The 14,612-nt window shown below is 34.5% G+C and overlaps 4 protein-coding genes across 4 annotated transcripts; 2 read left to right on the top strand and 2 right to left on the bottom strand.

Annotated features, from left to right (window-relative positions):
- The first annotated feature begins 1,221 nt into the window (after positions 1-1,221).
- Positions 1,222-3,147, top strand: LOC128178885 (mammalian ependymin-related protein 1-like). The gene is made up of 5 exons (XM_052846273.1): positions 1,222-1,363; positions 1,708-1,746; positions 1,881-2,011; positions 2,609-2,880; positions 3,007-3,147. The coding sequence occupies exons 1-5, from the start codon at positions 1,297-1,299 to the stop codon at positions 3,077-3,079; spliced, it is 582 nt and encodes a 193-aa protein (XP_052702233.1). The 5' UTR covers positions 1,222-1,296; the 3' UTR covers positions 3,080-3,147.
- A 25-nt stretch (positions 3,148-3,172) lies between these two features.
- Positions 3,173-5,134, bottom strand: LOC128178883 (carbohydrate sulfotransferase 12-like). The gene is made up of 2 exons (XM_052846271.1): positions 4,731-5,134; positions 3,173-4,556 (listed from the first exon to the last, which is right to left on the bottom strand). Exons 1-2 carry the CDS (start codon positions 4,816-4,818, stop codon positions 3,397-3,399), a joined length of 1,248 nt encoding a protein of 415 aa, XP_052702231.1. The 5' UTR covers positions 4,819-5,134; the 3' UTR covers positions 3,173-3,396.
- A 1,495-nt stretch (positions 5,135-6,629) lies between these two features.
- Positions 6,630-11,911, top strand: LOC128178081 (carbohydrate sulfotransferase 11-like). The gene is made up of 4 exons (XM_052845079.1): positions 6,630-6,752; positions 7,706-7,854; positions 10,330-11,012; positions 11,797-11,911. Exons 1-4 carry the CDS (start codon positions 6,697-6,699, stop codon positions 11,797-11,799), a joined length of 891 nt encoding a protein of 296 aa, XP_052701039.1. The 5' UTR covers positions 6,630-6,696; the 3' UTR covers positions 11,800-11,911.
- A 647-nt stretch (positions 11,912-12,558) lies between these two features.
- LOC128178082 (uncharacterized) lies at positions 12,559-14,505 on the bottom strand. Its single transcript, XM_052845080.1, has one exon. The coding sequence runs from the start codon at positions 13,792-13,794 to the stop codon at positions 13,132-13,134; it is 663 nt and encodes a 220-aa protein (XP_052701040.1). The 5' UTR covers positions 13,795-14,505; the 3' UTR covers positions 12,559-13,131.
- Between the last annotated feature and the right edge of the window lie 107 nt (positions 14,506-14,612).

Raw genomic sequence — 14,612 nt, 5'->3', positions numbered from 1 at the left:
ACAATGTACATATGCAAGCTGTATGGTGCGTTTGGTAATAAAGTATTGCACTATTCAGAACTTAATTTAATTTTAGTAGTTTAACTCGGTTACAACACGATGAGTTCTGCTATGTAACCCAATGACTCTTCCAAATTGTTTATTAAATACCATTTTCAAATTAGATAAAGCTCTTACTGAAATACTTTCGTTACTGAGCTCTTGGGAAAATATTTGTCAGCATTGTGTTATATCATAGCACGATGACATATTAGAATATATAATCATCTTAAATTATGGAAGTACAATTGTCCTCAATTTTGTCTCCATATTTAGTTGAGCTATGCGCAAAAGTACCTTTGAATGGAAGATCTTACCAAAAGCAGCTCATGGCAGCGATAAAGAAGTTATTTGTAACAACATAGGATATATTCTGTGCATTGACGTTAGAAGCTAATTAAGATGTTAAACATTACTCAGTGTTTATTGCTGATGTTTCGGTTGTTTATGTAAGAAGTTCTATATATTGACCCCATTTATTTTAAGATATAAGATAAAGCAACTTAAACTGATAATTAATTTAAAAATGACCATTCAACTTATTATGAAGTTACAGATTGGATCACGTGTGTATCGTGATATATAGCGAGATACATTGATGCATATGCCTTACTTGTTACATTACTGTCTTGGTATCGCAATAAGTTTTAGTGTTGTGGCCTCTTGTATCAACTTTAACGAACATTAAACCACCGAGAGACACAGGAACGTTAGTGTGTAGTGCTGTGTAAAGATTACGAAACAATTGTACCACGATGAAGTTAGATGTCAGTTTTGTCAAAGAAGATAAAAAAGTTAAAGAGGTTCTTGCTTTCCAAGATTAGAGATTTTCTATACATCTGGGTTAGGTTCTAAGCTGACTTGGTAATGAATCTGCCTGACTGGGTTAGGCTCTAAACTGACTGATTAATTAATGAGTCTGCCTGACTGGGTTAGCTTCTATTTTTTACCAATTAGTTATATATTAACCTGTCTATTCTTATATATATTTGATTAAGTTATCATAAAAAAATACAATGCTGTTCATTGTAAAGATTAAAAAATAGATACAGCTTACACGTGTTATTCAAAGGTCGAGTGTAAGGATGTCTTGTATATGTAACAAGACTGGATGCGTCTTTTTGAATCTTATAACGACACAAGTATTTGTGCCACGTCCTCTGATAACGAGAGATAAAGACAAGGGTTCTATTTAAGTCAGTCAAGACTTACAGAACTCCACTATTTTGGATTGTCTTTCTGTGTCGCCGGTCCAGTATGATCCGTTTTGTTGTCCTCAGCGTCCTTCTGTGTGTTGTGTCTGCGCAGCTTCCAAGACCATGTGGTAAGATGACGTCATATAAAAGATGTTACGCAAATACTGATATGCATTGCAATTATACTAGTATTCATTTTAATTCTACAACATTTCTAAAGCGATTATGCAAAGTCTTTTTTCATCTTTCTTGCGGAGTACTAAATAAAAGAATAACAAAATGCTTTCCTTGTGTTGCAAGTACATTTTGGATTATCGTAAATAACACGTTAAGTCATTAAGATATGACCCCCATTTCTTGTTTGTCGTAACATGAGTAAGGTCATGTAACCTTAGATAGCGACTATCACAAGACTGACATGTCGCTGTAACCTTTATCTACTTGTATCTTATTTTGAATTCGTTGATTTTAGAATCACCCAAGCAATGGGAGGGGAAAGTGATCACGGTAGGTATTTAAATAAACATAAAAGTTGACATGAGCAAATTAAAAAAAGGAATGCTTACTTTATCACTACATGCTGACAGATCAGATATCCTTGCAAAGACAGCTGACAAGGCTTTATTTTTGAATAAATACAGGTAGACAGAAAAGAAAATTTCTTCAGGGCCGGGCGCATCAGCTATGACGAGTACGCCCCTCGTTTCCGTATCATCGAAGAAGAGGCTGTTGGTAAACAAGTGGATTACTATGATGTATTGTACCTCCACAATGTGGTAAGTCAGCAACAGGTGTAAAATCATACATGAAGCTGTGCTTTATCGCTCAATTTTACTCCAATTTACTGAATTAGAACCATTATAACAGGAGCTTGGACTTTGGGTAGTTGTGTTAAACAGCAATGTCACGTATGCCTGTCTATTTCATTGCTGCCCACTCAGTGAAAGCTCATTGAAATCAACACGATTTGTCTGGTTTCTGAGCTAAGACTACGCAATCGGTGCATATTTCACTTGAATCCAGCATCATTTTAAACATGTTTTGACGCAAGAAGTGATAGCTACGTCCTACGGAAAGTCCAAGGCCTTGTAATAATGGTTCTAAGTTCAAAAGATCTCGAACACCATATCGAGCACTTAAGGAAAAAGCCCCATAAAATGATACTGTATTCAGTAAGACTTACATGATCTTCATAAAAACTTCGACTTTCCTTTTCCCATCGAAAAAAAGAAAACAACCTTAAAGTTAAATGTTAAATCCTGTTGTTACATTTGAACAAGTGAAATATTAAAATTATCAAGAATTGATATACCTATAAAAGTCATCTCATAGTCACCTTACCTTAATGGTACATTTATTTATATAAATCACAGGGCAAGGAATATCGCCTCAACTTGAAAACACGACAGTGTAACGTGACCGCCTTAACTCGCCCCTTCCGTCCGTTCGGAGTACCTCCAATGGCTAACTTCACTGGCGAGGCCACCATTGGCGCTGCCGGTATCGCCGGAGAAAATGTCGTCATCGAGAACTTTAACGGACAATTCACAGACGGAACCAAGTTCTTCGGTGACGTCACATACCCAGATTGTATTCCCGTTTCTAATGGATTCTTCAACAATGACATTGGATTTGCAATGAATACGTATGCATTAGTTTATATTCTGTAGATTTTGCTTTTGTTGTATATATGTAACTAGTCCTGTTTGTTCTCTCTTTTTTAAATTGTTCCATTGTTCATGTCTAAACTGAATTGACTTTTATATTACAGATTTTTCGATATCAATATCGGAATTACAGACCCAATGGTGTTCATTCCACCAAGGGAATGCGCAGGAAAGTGATCTGAAAATCTTTTTTTATTAATTTAGATTTTTTATATATTTTTGAAATAATAAACTTTAGAAACAAATTTGGTTTAATTTTTCAATACCAAGTTGCACTAAACAGGAAGTCTATTATAAACATACATTGTACGCATGTGATTGTACAGAGCGTTTTCTACTCTTCTGTTTATATATCCCTATAATACGTAGCATCCCAATGTATCTGCACTTATAAAAACACAGTTAATCACATATGGAAATCGTTCATTTTAGTATATAATTAAAAATATTCGTACGCTGTTTAGTAAATAATCGACAACTCTAGACTTTGCAAATTATGGTGGGGATAAATCGTATCGGAATAAAAGGAAATCCAGCTTGAATAATCCTTGAATCTGTGTTATCGTTGAATTTCTGATTGTGCTATAAGCGTTAACCAGTACCCCTCTCCTCTGAATCCTTCGCTTCTCTCTCGTCAGCCTATTCTTTGTGACACACTGCTGGAGATCCTTAGTAACGTTCATTATATTCGGTGTTGTTTTCTGGAGAGAAGGAAATTCCGCCGTTGGAAACGACAAATCAAAGTTTATTTCGCCTTGAAATTGTAGCGCTTTCCATAGCTTGATTAAATAATCTTTTATCGAAGGACATTTTTCTTTGTGTGTTTTCCATTGTCGCATGTACGTATCTAGTAAGCCGTCAATATTTGTTTTGTCCTGTAATATATCCAGCAATACATCTTTCACATAATCAGACACATCAGAATGGTTCAAAATATATTTCATGTCTTTTGTAAAAGATTCAATCTTGGCGACAACGTCATACCTCACGTCACATGGCCTGCATAATAAATAAATGGGTGACCAATGTCTGTTGATCTTTGATCCGTTCTCGGCCCTACTAATGACGTAGTCCACGAATTCCTGAAAAGTAACGTTATACCCACAAGAGACCGGCGATTTTCCGTTATTTTCTGATATTTGACGAGGATATCGTAACTTATTCAAAAGAAATATCTTGTCAACATATGCAGAAAAAAGTCTCGAATATGGATCGCGTGCCATTACAATATTTAGATATGTGTCGTTTTTAGATGGGGCATTTGAGGATAGAAATGGACTGGAAACATGGAGTCTGCTTCTACTTTTGTGAAATATTTTCTGAATAGTTTTTGTTTTATTTTCCACTTGTTTGTGGTACATGTACGCCCGGAATGTCATAAAGATTTGTGTCCACAGAGAGCTCCCAGCCTTGGGGACCTTACAGTACGACATTCCCGCCTTACCGTCTTTATAGTACTTTTCCTTCACTTGAGAAAAATTGAAATTGTAAAGCCCAATGGTCACGTTTTCACAAAACGCACGTAAAATACGCTTCCTTTCTGCCATTTCTTCCTCCATTGTCGATGACGATCTAGAATGCTCTGGCGGAGAGCCATCTTTATCATTTTTATTATGATTGTTTTCTATTCTTTTCCATTCTTGCCAGTATTTTGCTAAATTAAAAGAAGTGTAAATGTTACCTATCAGTTATTCCTGAAGGGCTTTCTAATAATTATTGTCATTGATATTTCCATCACATGAAACATCACATGAACTAACATGATGTTGTGAAAAAAAAATCTAAAACATAGAAACGACATGCCCTAAAATCAAATTAAATGACTTACTGTAAGAAGTTCTCGTCGACAAACTGCAAAAGTAAACTATGAAAACTGAGCAGATGATTATAACGCTTAGTACAGTACTTTTCCCCATCCTGAAACATTCACGTGTCCTGGTCAGAATTGTTGCAATAGTCCTCACTAAATGATTTTCTTTTTTTATATTCCAACAAGATTATGTGTGTTAGTATTTTTGTTCAGAATACAATGAGGGTCAACCCCAATAATCCGATTGTTACAAACGACCCATTGTAAATATAAAAACGCGGTGAAGAGATGTGCACAGATGTCTGTAATAATATCTTCGAGAAAAGCGATTAAACTCCTCAAAAATGTTTATGTGTATAACTCTGTCACAGCTTATAAATTCGCTTTATAACTGGTAATCAATTGTACAATACATGACACAATATATAATTGTTATACTTTCATGTTAAATACTGAAATCTGATTGGTTAAGACGCAGTTAATAATATTTACTATTACCCTCAGCGTTAGCAACGCACTTGGCAACGGGTAACATTAAAAAATGTTACATGCGCGAAAATTATGCGCGTACGGTTCGCTGTAGAATTCACGCTATTCCTATATAAAAGCAGTAAAATTTTCTTAAAAATTTCAAAAAAGACATTCAGTATAACAAAATAAATAGTGCCTGTTTGGGAGGATAACAGTTGAAATTGACACCCCTCGAAAACCATTGTCAACCTCCGCTTCGCGTCGGTTGACAATGGTTTTCTCGGGGTGTCAATTTCAACTGTTACCCTCCCAAACAGGCACTATTTATATAAAATAGTGCCTGTTTGGGAGGGTAACAGTTGAAATTGACACCCCGAGAAAACCATTGTCAACCGACGCGAAGCGGAGGTTGACAATGGTTTTCGAGGGGTGTCAATTTCAACTGTTATCCTCCCAAACAGGCACTATTTATTTTGTTATACTGAATGTCTTTTTTAAAATTTTTAAGAAAAGTTTACTGCTTTTATATAGGAATAACGTGAATTCTACAGCGAACCGTACGCGCATAATTTTCGCGCATGTAACATTTTTTAATGTTACCCGTTGCCAAGTGCGTTGCTAACGCTGAGGGTAATAGTAAATATTATTAACTGCGTCTTAACCAATCAGATGTCAGTATTTAACATGAAAGTATAACAATCAACAATAATATATCTTTCTTCAAGGATTTTCAGCCTCATATGAACGTATATAAAATTGCAGTTTTTTTTTCAAGTGATGATGGTTTTTATCATCTAGCGGAGGTGTATACATTAATTTTCATTCTATAAAGCGAAGTTAAACTTCACGGAAACTTCACAATATTTTTCTCTGATGAGAGTTATCTTTCCTATTAGTTTCAATGGATCACCCGTACTTTAACAAATAACACAAAGTGCTGCCTTTTTATCTTTCCGAAGAGAAAAAAATTCTTGTGATGGTCCATGCAAGCTCATTTCACATCCACCGAGTACGATTCCCATTTTATCTTACGGAAACTTATTCTATAGAGCAGCTGTAGAAACTGACAGGACTGAAATCTTCACGTCCTGTTTATCAATTGATCGAAACTTTAAAAAAAGATCACGGACTGCACGAAATGATTATGATGATGTTAGACTCAAATTACCATGGGTGACGATTTGGCTGTTTCTTCAAGCTAACATACTGATGTACATTAACAGTAATTTTGTGAATTTTACTTACTTTTTACAATCAATTTTAATTATTAATTTGTTAAAAAATATGTAAATGTAGACAATGAAATACTTTCTTTGATGATTCAAGCACGTTATGAAGGTAGCGATTATTGCAGAAAAAATTTACATAAGCAGGTTATGCTTTCTTCATATCCTGCATGAATCACCAAAGTAAGCATTTTATTGTTAATTTACAACTCAATTATCGATTTATTCATTTAGATTATTTCTTAGTCCGACTGAGTTGTAGGACCAAACATGTACAGGAATGTAGTATGCACTTTATGACGAGTACTGTGATAAAGTGTGCACCGACAATATGTCCCAGCAGGTATGAATTTAATGTTCTGTGAAATTAAAGGTATTTTTACATCTGCCTTTGAAGCTCAGTTGATAAATCAGAAGTTTATCGATGCACATATCATATTGTTTTACAATATTGAATTATATCTCTTTATTTTTGCATTAAGCATGATATATGTATATATATGAATATGAACTACTTGTATTGATTTTACATGTAACTCGATTAAAACTATTCGTTGCACTCCTAGCCTGGTATGAATCAGTTTATTACTTCACATTGCCTTTTTCCTAAACACCCTGGCCTCAGAGCACAAACCAAGTTATATAAACCAAGTAAGTGTCATCAGTCAGATGTTTGTAAAATTACTCACTTGGTTTGGTTTTAAAGGGGCTGGATGGTTGTGGCCATTTTCAGACTATTTTAATCTCCCGAGAAGAAGAGATCAGTAAAAAAATATGACAAATATTCAAATATTAAATCAAAAATATTTGAAATTTCTTTTACTTCAGATAGTTTGTAGGAAGATCCGATGGTCAATTTGTTGACCATCCAGCATCCTTAATATCAAATTTAATTCGTTGTTACAAGAATTGACATTAAAGCGATATTGAAATGTGGATAGAGGGTTTCAAGTCTAAGGATGTTTACAGTAGCTTTGTTAATTTCAAGATTAGTACTATATGTATATGTTAGTCACTGTATGACCGTCTTCTCTTAGGAAAAGACGACACAAACAAATTCTGTATCCTCTTTAAGAAAATAGCGATGAAGTAAGGGAGTAACGTTTACATGACTCTGTAGCCGAAAACTCAAACAATCGATTCAGCAAAGAACTTACGCAAAACTTTCATTGTTTTCAGCAGTTAAACCCCCATTTTACCAATAATATACAAAGGTTTTTTCTTTAATTTTACTTTAAGAACCATTTATCTTATTGACTTAATAACTAGGCCCCTTTGTTGTGTCTTCCTTAACAGGTACTCCGCTGATAAGAACTTTATCAGCATTCCAAACTGTCCATACCGTACACAAACCATGAAACTAAACTACTCCTATTTGCTATGTGGAACTTGTATTGTCTTTGGAACTTCTCTGATTTACCTGTCCTATAGATCTTCATCATTTGGTAAGAGATCAACTAAATTATTTTGAATTAATTTGCATTCATAAAAATACATTCTTTAATAAATTAATTATTGTAAGTAAATCGTTTTAAAATGTTCAGTGATAAACCGTCATATATCATTTATATTGAGGATTCAATAATTTTTCTAAGAGGTAAACTACATGCGCGGATCAAGAAATTTTTTTAGGGATAATTTTTCCCAAGGAGGTCCAGAACTAAATTTGTCTTTCGTAATTAACCTGTTTAATATGTGGTTTGAAGGGGTGCGTCTTTTTACCCCAATGAACCCCAATGATACCCTAATGAACCCCAATGATACCCCAATGAACCCCAATGATACCCCAATGAACTTTGAAATACCCAAATGATACTAAGTATGTTCATAATTGATACACTTAATGAATTTTATGTAACAACATATTACACAAATGAAATTCCAACTACGTGCCGTTTTTTCACCGATTGGGCCATATCTTGTGATGGGAAATTATTAGAAATTTTTAAGCTAAAATTTGACTCAAAGATTGTTTGTGACCTGTAATTATGTCCTGATGGAAGCTTTGGTCATTTGTGCTAGTTCAACATAACTTTAAATAAAAGAGACATATCGATTCTTTTCCATTAGAGAAAGACTTCAGTTTTTACTTCTACCTCTTTACGAATAAATGATGAATGCAGAAAAATGAAAGTTAAATGAGATAACCCCCTCTTTCCCCAATTGCTTTTTAATTTTGCTCCCCAATTGCTTTGAATTCTTATTTGGGACAGTAATGATTAATTATAGAGAAATTTGACATTGGAACAAATTGAATATATCATCCATTTCAGTGTGGATTTTTTAAAACCCTGCCAGCTCCTCTAAATATTCAGCCATGGTTTGGATTTTTTATTTTAATTTTAAAGAATAGTTTTTTAAAAAAGAATTAAGAAAACTTTCGGTCAAAAATGAACAAAAGCAAAAATGAAAAAAAGACCCCTTGATATTAATTATATACATGTACGGTGTTTATTCACAAGCTTGCGCGGAAGATCTTTTAACTATGCACACATTTAGTTTCATTGGGGTATTAATATTTCTAAGTTCATTAGGGTATCATTGGGATATCATTTGGTATCATATGGGTATCATTAGATGTATTTGGGTATCATTGGGGTATCATTGGGGTTCATTGGGGTATCATTGGGGTTCATTGGGAATCATTGGGTATCATTGGGGTTCATTGGGTATCATTGGGGTTCATTGGGGTATCATTGGGGTTCATTGGGTATCATTGGGGTTCATTGGGGTAAAAAGACGCACCGGTTTGAAGTATTACGTTTTCGGAAAGGGAGGTGGGTGTGTGGAACCCTGCCCCTGTGCCCTATACGCACGTGGTTATTTTGTGTGTGCTGTCAGTCCCAAGTAATTGATACAATTCATTATTCATATATTTATATCTCCAAATGTTTTTCCAAATGGTGCCTGTATAATGGTTATTCAGTTCATACTAATATTGTCTCCTTAGCAGATATTTACAATAGATTGTATATTAGAAGCATTCAGTGATACAACAAATATAGTCTCTCTGATTTGTCTCTCGAGCTACATATACGAGCTAGTATTGATCAGATTGTCTTACCTAATGATTATATAGGTAATTTAAATTAATTAGGCGGTTAAGTAATTTGGTCAATTATTTCTTTGTGGTTATTTTCTATTCCGTGACTCCTTTGATAATTTATCAAGATAGTCTCATTGAATCTCCTCAATTTTTGAATTTGAAGTAATCTCCTCTATGAAAATGTAATATGTTTAAACACCTTTATTTTCAATTATATATTATTCACATCGTTTGGAGAAAAGAACATTAGCATAAAAACCTGCATACCCATAGGTATAAATGTCTTTGTACCATTATAAATAAGACAGGCTTGTAAATTTGCTCTTGAACGAGCGTATCTTTAAGTAGCGGGTTTATTTATTAGTACTCTTTCTTTCCTGAGATTCAGAAGTAAATCAACTTTTAAGTGTAATGAAGCTCCCAATTTGATTTACAGAAAGATGATTTGTGCAATGAATTTCTTTTTTGTGACATGAATTGGTCTATCTGAACTAAAATCTGTAAGAAAAAAAAATGAAGAAGAATCTAAGTTTCTAAATATTTTTGTACATCAACATTTTAAAATTAATAAAAAAAATAAAGAAAAGCGAAATGTATGATTGTGAAAAAATGCTTTCAAACAAAAACACCCCAACAAAAAAATACTAGTGCATATATAACATCTTGTAAGTACATAATTAGTATGTAGAAAATATGGATACAGACTTCCCATCGAGTCTGTGGGGATTTATAGAGGCGCCTGGTCATACGATAATCACAAGGAAGGGGGTTAGGGAGGGGAGGTGATATGCTCATTTATATTAAGAAGAGTGTTGGACAAGATTGACAATGTTTATTCAAAATAGCTGCTGTATAAAGAGTAATTCTTTTTCAGGTTATGCTCATTGGGCAGCTTTTTCGAAAGAAATCCTCGCGGGTAATCCACTTAGACGCAGTCAAATTTCACCTGCCGATCTGCAGAGGTCCTTGATATTGGAAAGAGTTCAATCACTGGAGTCAGCATGTGATTCAGCAGATTTGAGCGCATATCAGTTTAACTTCTATCAAGTAACCTCTAGGTTTTACGTTGACAAACAAGCTAATCTTTCCTACTGCAAAGTACCAAAGGCCGGGAGTTCTTTTATGACGGAGATTTTTTTTGCTTTAGACAAAGACGAAAAAAATAACAGCAAAAATTCGATTTTAAAGTCCAAATCTATTGACGAAATATTTGAAATGAGTAGAAATCGCGTTCATATGATTGGAAATAGCAAGCTTGGTGCTACTCCCATGTTAAATGACAAGGAGCTTAATACAACAGTTTTACTCGTCTCTCGAAATCCTTATTCTAGACTTTATTCAGCCTATGTTGACAAGTTCTACCTCTTCGGGTTGGTCAAGACAGCGATGGAAATTTCAAATAAAAATAAAAAAAGGCATTCGTCATGTGGATATGAGGTCACATTTCCAGAGTTTCTGGACCACGTGATCACCACCGCATACGGTGGATATCCAATCAACAGACATTGGGCACCGGTTTATCTATTATGTCATGCTTGTGACGTAAAATATGACGTCGTGAGTAAAATGGACACTTTGTCTAATGACATGGAGAGTATTTTAGACTACACAAACGTGTCGTATTCTACAAGGAGTAGTTTGATCAATATAATACACAGAAAATATGAAAACAAAACAGCAATTAGCCTTATCAATGTCTACATAAAGTCATGGAATCAGTACAAAAAATTGTGTCCTGATTTTTTGGAATATCTCTCAAAAATCTGGAAGTCGTTTAAGATTCAAGGGAAATTAAGAATAGATTTACCTTTTCCTAAACGCAAGTTTGCAAAGGCAATAAAAGGGGAGATAAATATTAATGAAGTGATAGCAATTTTTCTAGAATACATGACAAAATACAAAATGACTTCTGGTGAACGTAAACTTCAGAGAAGACGAGCGTTAGTTAAAGCTTTCTCAACAGTGTCTGAGGAAACAATCACAAAAATACAGGAACTGTACAAACTAGACTTCATGTTGTTTAGGTATGATACCTCACCACCGACGGTTGTGTGATAAAGATTATGGACATGTTCGGAGAGAGAGAGAGAGAGAGAGAGAGAGAGAGAGAGAGAGAGAGAGAGAGAGAGAGAGAGAGAGTATGTAGTGTTTATCTTCAACAACGAATAAATATGCATGATCAAATGCGTTTATAATTTAAAACTCCATATGAGGAGTTTTCCAGATATTACTCTTTCATTTGATCGAAACCAAAATTTAATTAAATGTCTCTGTACGATTATATTTTACCTTTCAGTTGAGATAGAAGTTTTTATACGGCACATGATTTTGCTCTTTTCAGTGAAACTGGAAGAGGACACAGCATGCATATTATAATTATATTCATTCGAGGGGAAACTGGGGATTTCCTTCGAACAAGAAAAGTTGCTTTTCAATAAAGTCTATTAAAAACTATACAGGTCCTGGTGCGCATGTATAGTCACTAGTATTCTTTCAATTTCATACATTGAAAAACTTTAAAATGTAACTGGGCACAATATATTGTCAATACTTTACGTTGCTATGGTAACGGGGACTTAATAAAGATCATGAAAATCATTCTAAAGTTTAAGGATATTTAGCAAGTTCAATGAAATATGTATGTGTATGAAAAAGTTTCGTTAATTTCAAAAGTGTCTCGAATCAATCTAATTTTCAATTATTTTAACCCCATTTATTCAGCAATGGGCTTCAATACTCATATACAGTTGCTTTGAACATAAATAAATTTGCATTTTTATAAAAGTAGATACACTTAGATTTACAATGATATTTATGTAAGTTTAATACAATTATTGAAATGTTTTGTAGGAACCATGGTAACATGAAAGATAATTCTTTGCGGGCCGCATGGTAAATGCCAAAAATGTCTTCCTTTGTGTTTCAAATTCTAAAATATTACGTAAACTGGTGAATTTAAATACACATTAACTTTTGATATTTTCTATAAGCAAACAGCTCTTAAGATTTGTGAAAAACAATTTTAGGTGTTTTTTCCTTGGCCTAAAAAAAAAAGTTTCTTATTTGGCAAATCAATACACAGCATATTAAAACTAACAGTCAATGAGATTTAAAACTTTAATACAAATAAATGAAAACAAGAGTTTTTAATACAATGCTTCAAAATAATTTCATTATTAAGCGGTCGTTGCGTAATTTTATCTTGAACAATCAAAAATCGATTACACCATCTAGACAACCAATCATTTCTGCATAAAAGTATTCCAAGTTTATTATGCTGAACACGTCAGCGTCCTTTCAATATTGAAGTATTGCAAAGCATTTTACAATATTAACCATTATATTAATGATTTTCAACAATCTATAAAGTTCCATAGGACTAAAGAACAGCACACATAGCGACCATTACGACATAAATCAATAAAACTTTCTTCAGTAAACCAACTTAACGATAGGGTTGGGTTGAAAACTTTTCGAATTGTTAAGTCAATACCTGCGTTTGTTAACACGGGCTAGGTTCCTACAAATCTTTATTTTGGCACACACTGATTGTAAACAGTTTTAAGTCACAATAAAATACTCTCGAGTTAATCCTCTCTCAAACAATTATTTAACATCGATTTAGTAAACAATCTTTGTTTTACAAGGAAATGACGATCGCTAGCGCTCGCTTAGGTTAATCCAAAGGTTCAAGGCGAACTGGGTACTTTAGCCTTCGAATTGGCGTTGGTTTTCCGTAGTTTGTTTCCCATGCCGCTGGTCTTTCATCTTCCATTCGTTTCCTTCTCTTATCCATTTCTAATTTCAAAATATCGGCTCGTCTTTCCGCCCGAAGACGAGATATGCCGGTATTCATTAGTGTTGAATTTTCAAGAACAATCTGAGTTTCATCACTTAAGTCATTTCTCATTTGTTTCCATGGAACCCAATTTGTATTATCCGAGTCAAATCGAAATCCTATTGAATGATAGGTCTGCGGCATTTCACACGGAAAATGCCTGCAATGATGTCTCCGTTTCGGGGTCCCTAACTCACAAGATACCGCTCGGCGCCGCCGGCGTTTTTGCGCCGATTCCGGTGTAATAGCAAACCTTCCGTATAAATCATCCAACGATCTCCCCGGAATTCCACCTCTTTTCCTATCACTTTCTATATCCTCCAACTGCCTCTGAACACTTTTGATAGACTTCTCCAGCTTTTCGGTTTGGAACTGACATTTCTGTTCGATGAAATGCAGTGTGTTCTCCAGTTGCCTCTCTACTACCTTGTTCTGCTTCTTGACTTTCATTGCTGGATGGAGGATTACGAGCTGTCCCCGACAGTGTGGTCGCCTCCGCATGCTTCTACCATGGTCGCTAGTTGCTCAACTACTTCTCTACGAAATGAATCTGAGCTATTGATTAATTTCGGTCTCATTTCACGCCGCAACGAGGAAAACTTCAAGTGCAATGGTCCTCGGACACATTTATTCCTTTGCAGGTAAAATGGTCTTTTTTATCGGCGACTGTTTGTTCAGTTCTACTTTCAAGATTGACGGGTTTCCTTTTATTCGGTAATTTTATTTGCTCGGCGACGTCATTTTTCCAGATTTGCAATCTCACAAGAAAAAATTATCAATAACGTAATATTTGTGTTGAAAGCATTCATCAAGTTTTTATCAAAAATGTCCAGCGTTTAATCTCGCAAGGGTGGAATTAAACAATTTCAATCACTTTAAAGTTTTCACTCGTACTTCCATAAACTCCTCCCCATTGAACAAAAAAGAGAAAAGGTCGGCCGTATAGGGCTATCTTCTGTTAAATGAGCAAAATGAATGAGTAGCCTTTGAGAATACACACTACTGACATGATAAGAGAGCAAGACCCTTTCTTCTATTGAACATATTGTATTTTAAAATCCAACGCACATGTTCTGCATGCGCTTATTGAGATCAACAATTCTTGCGTTCAACAAATCCCCCATAATCAGAACTCTTTAATACAGAATCCATGCTTTCAATAGACAATTCAATCCAAGTTGTTTTAAAGACTGATCAATGAATTATTGAAAACATTAAAAGCAAACAAGTGGATATGGTTCGAAATTGTTTACGTCACGATATGCAGTTCAGTCACGGGATATAAAGCTTAGGGTTGGGGGTTTTAAATGTCAATATGC

The sequence above is a fragment of the Crassostrea angulata genome, chromosome 3 (assembly GCF_025612915.1).
Source record: "Crassostrea angulata isolate pt1a10 chromosome 3, ASM2561291v2, whole genome shotgun sequence".
Taxonomy (NCBI): domain Eukaryota; kingdom Metazoa; phylum Mollusca; class Bivalvia; order Ostreida; family Ostreidae; genus Magallana; species Magallana angulata.
Note: the sequence above shows the minus strand (reverse complement) of the source record. Positions and strands in the feature narration are given on the sequence as shown.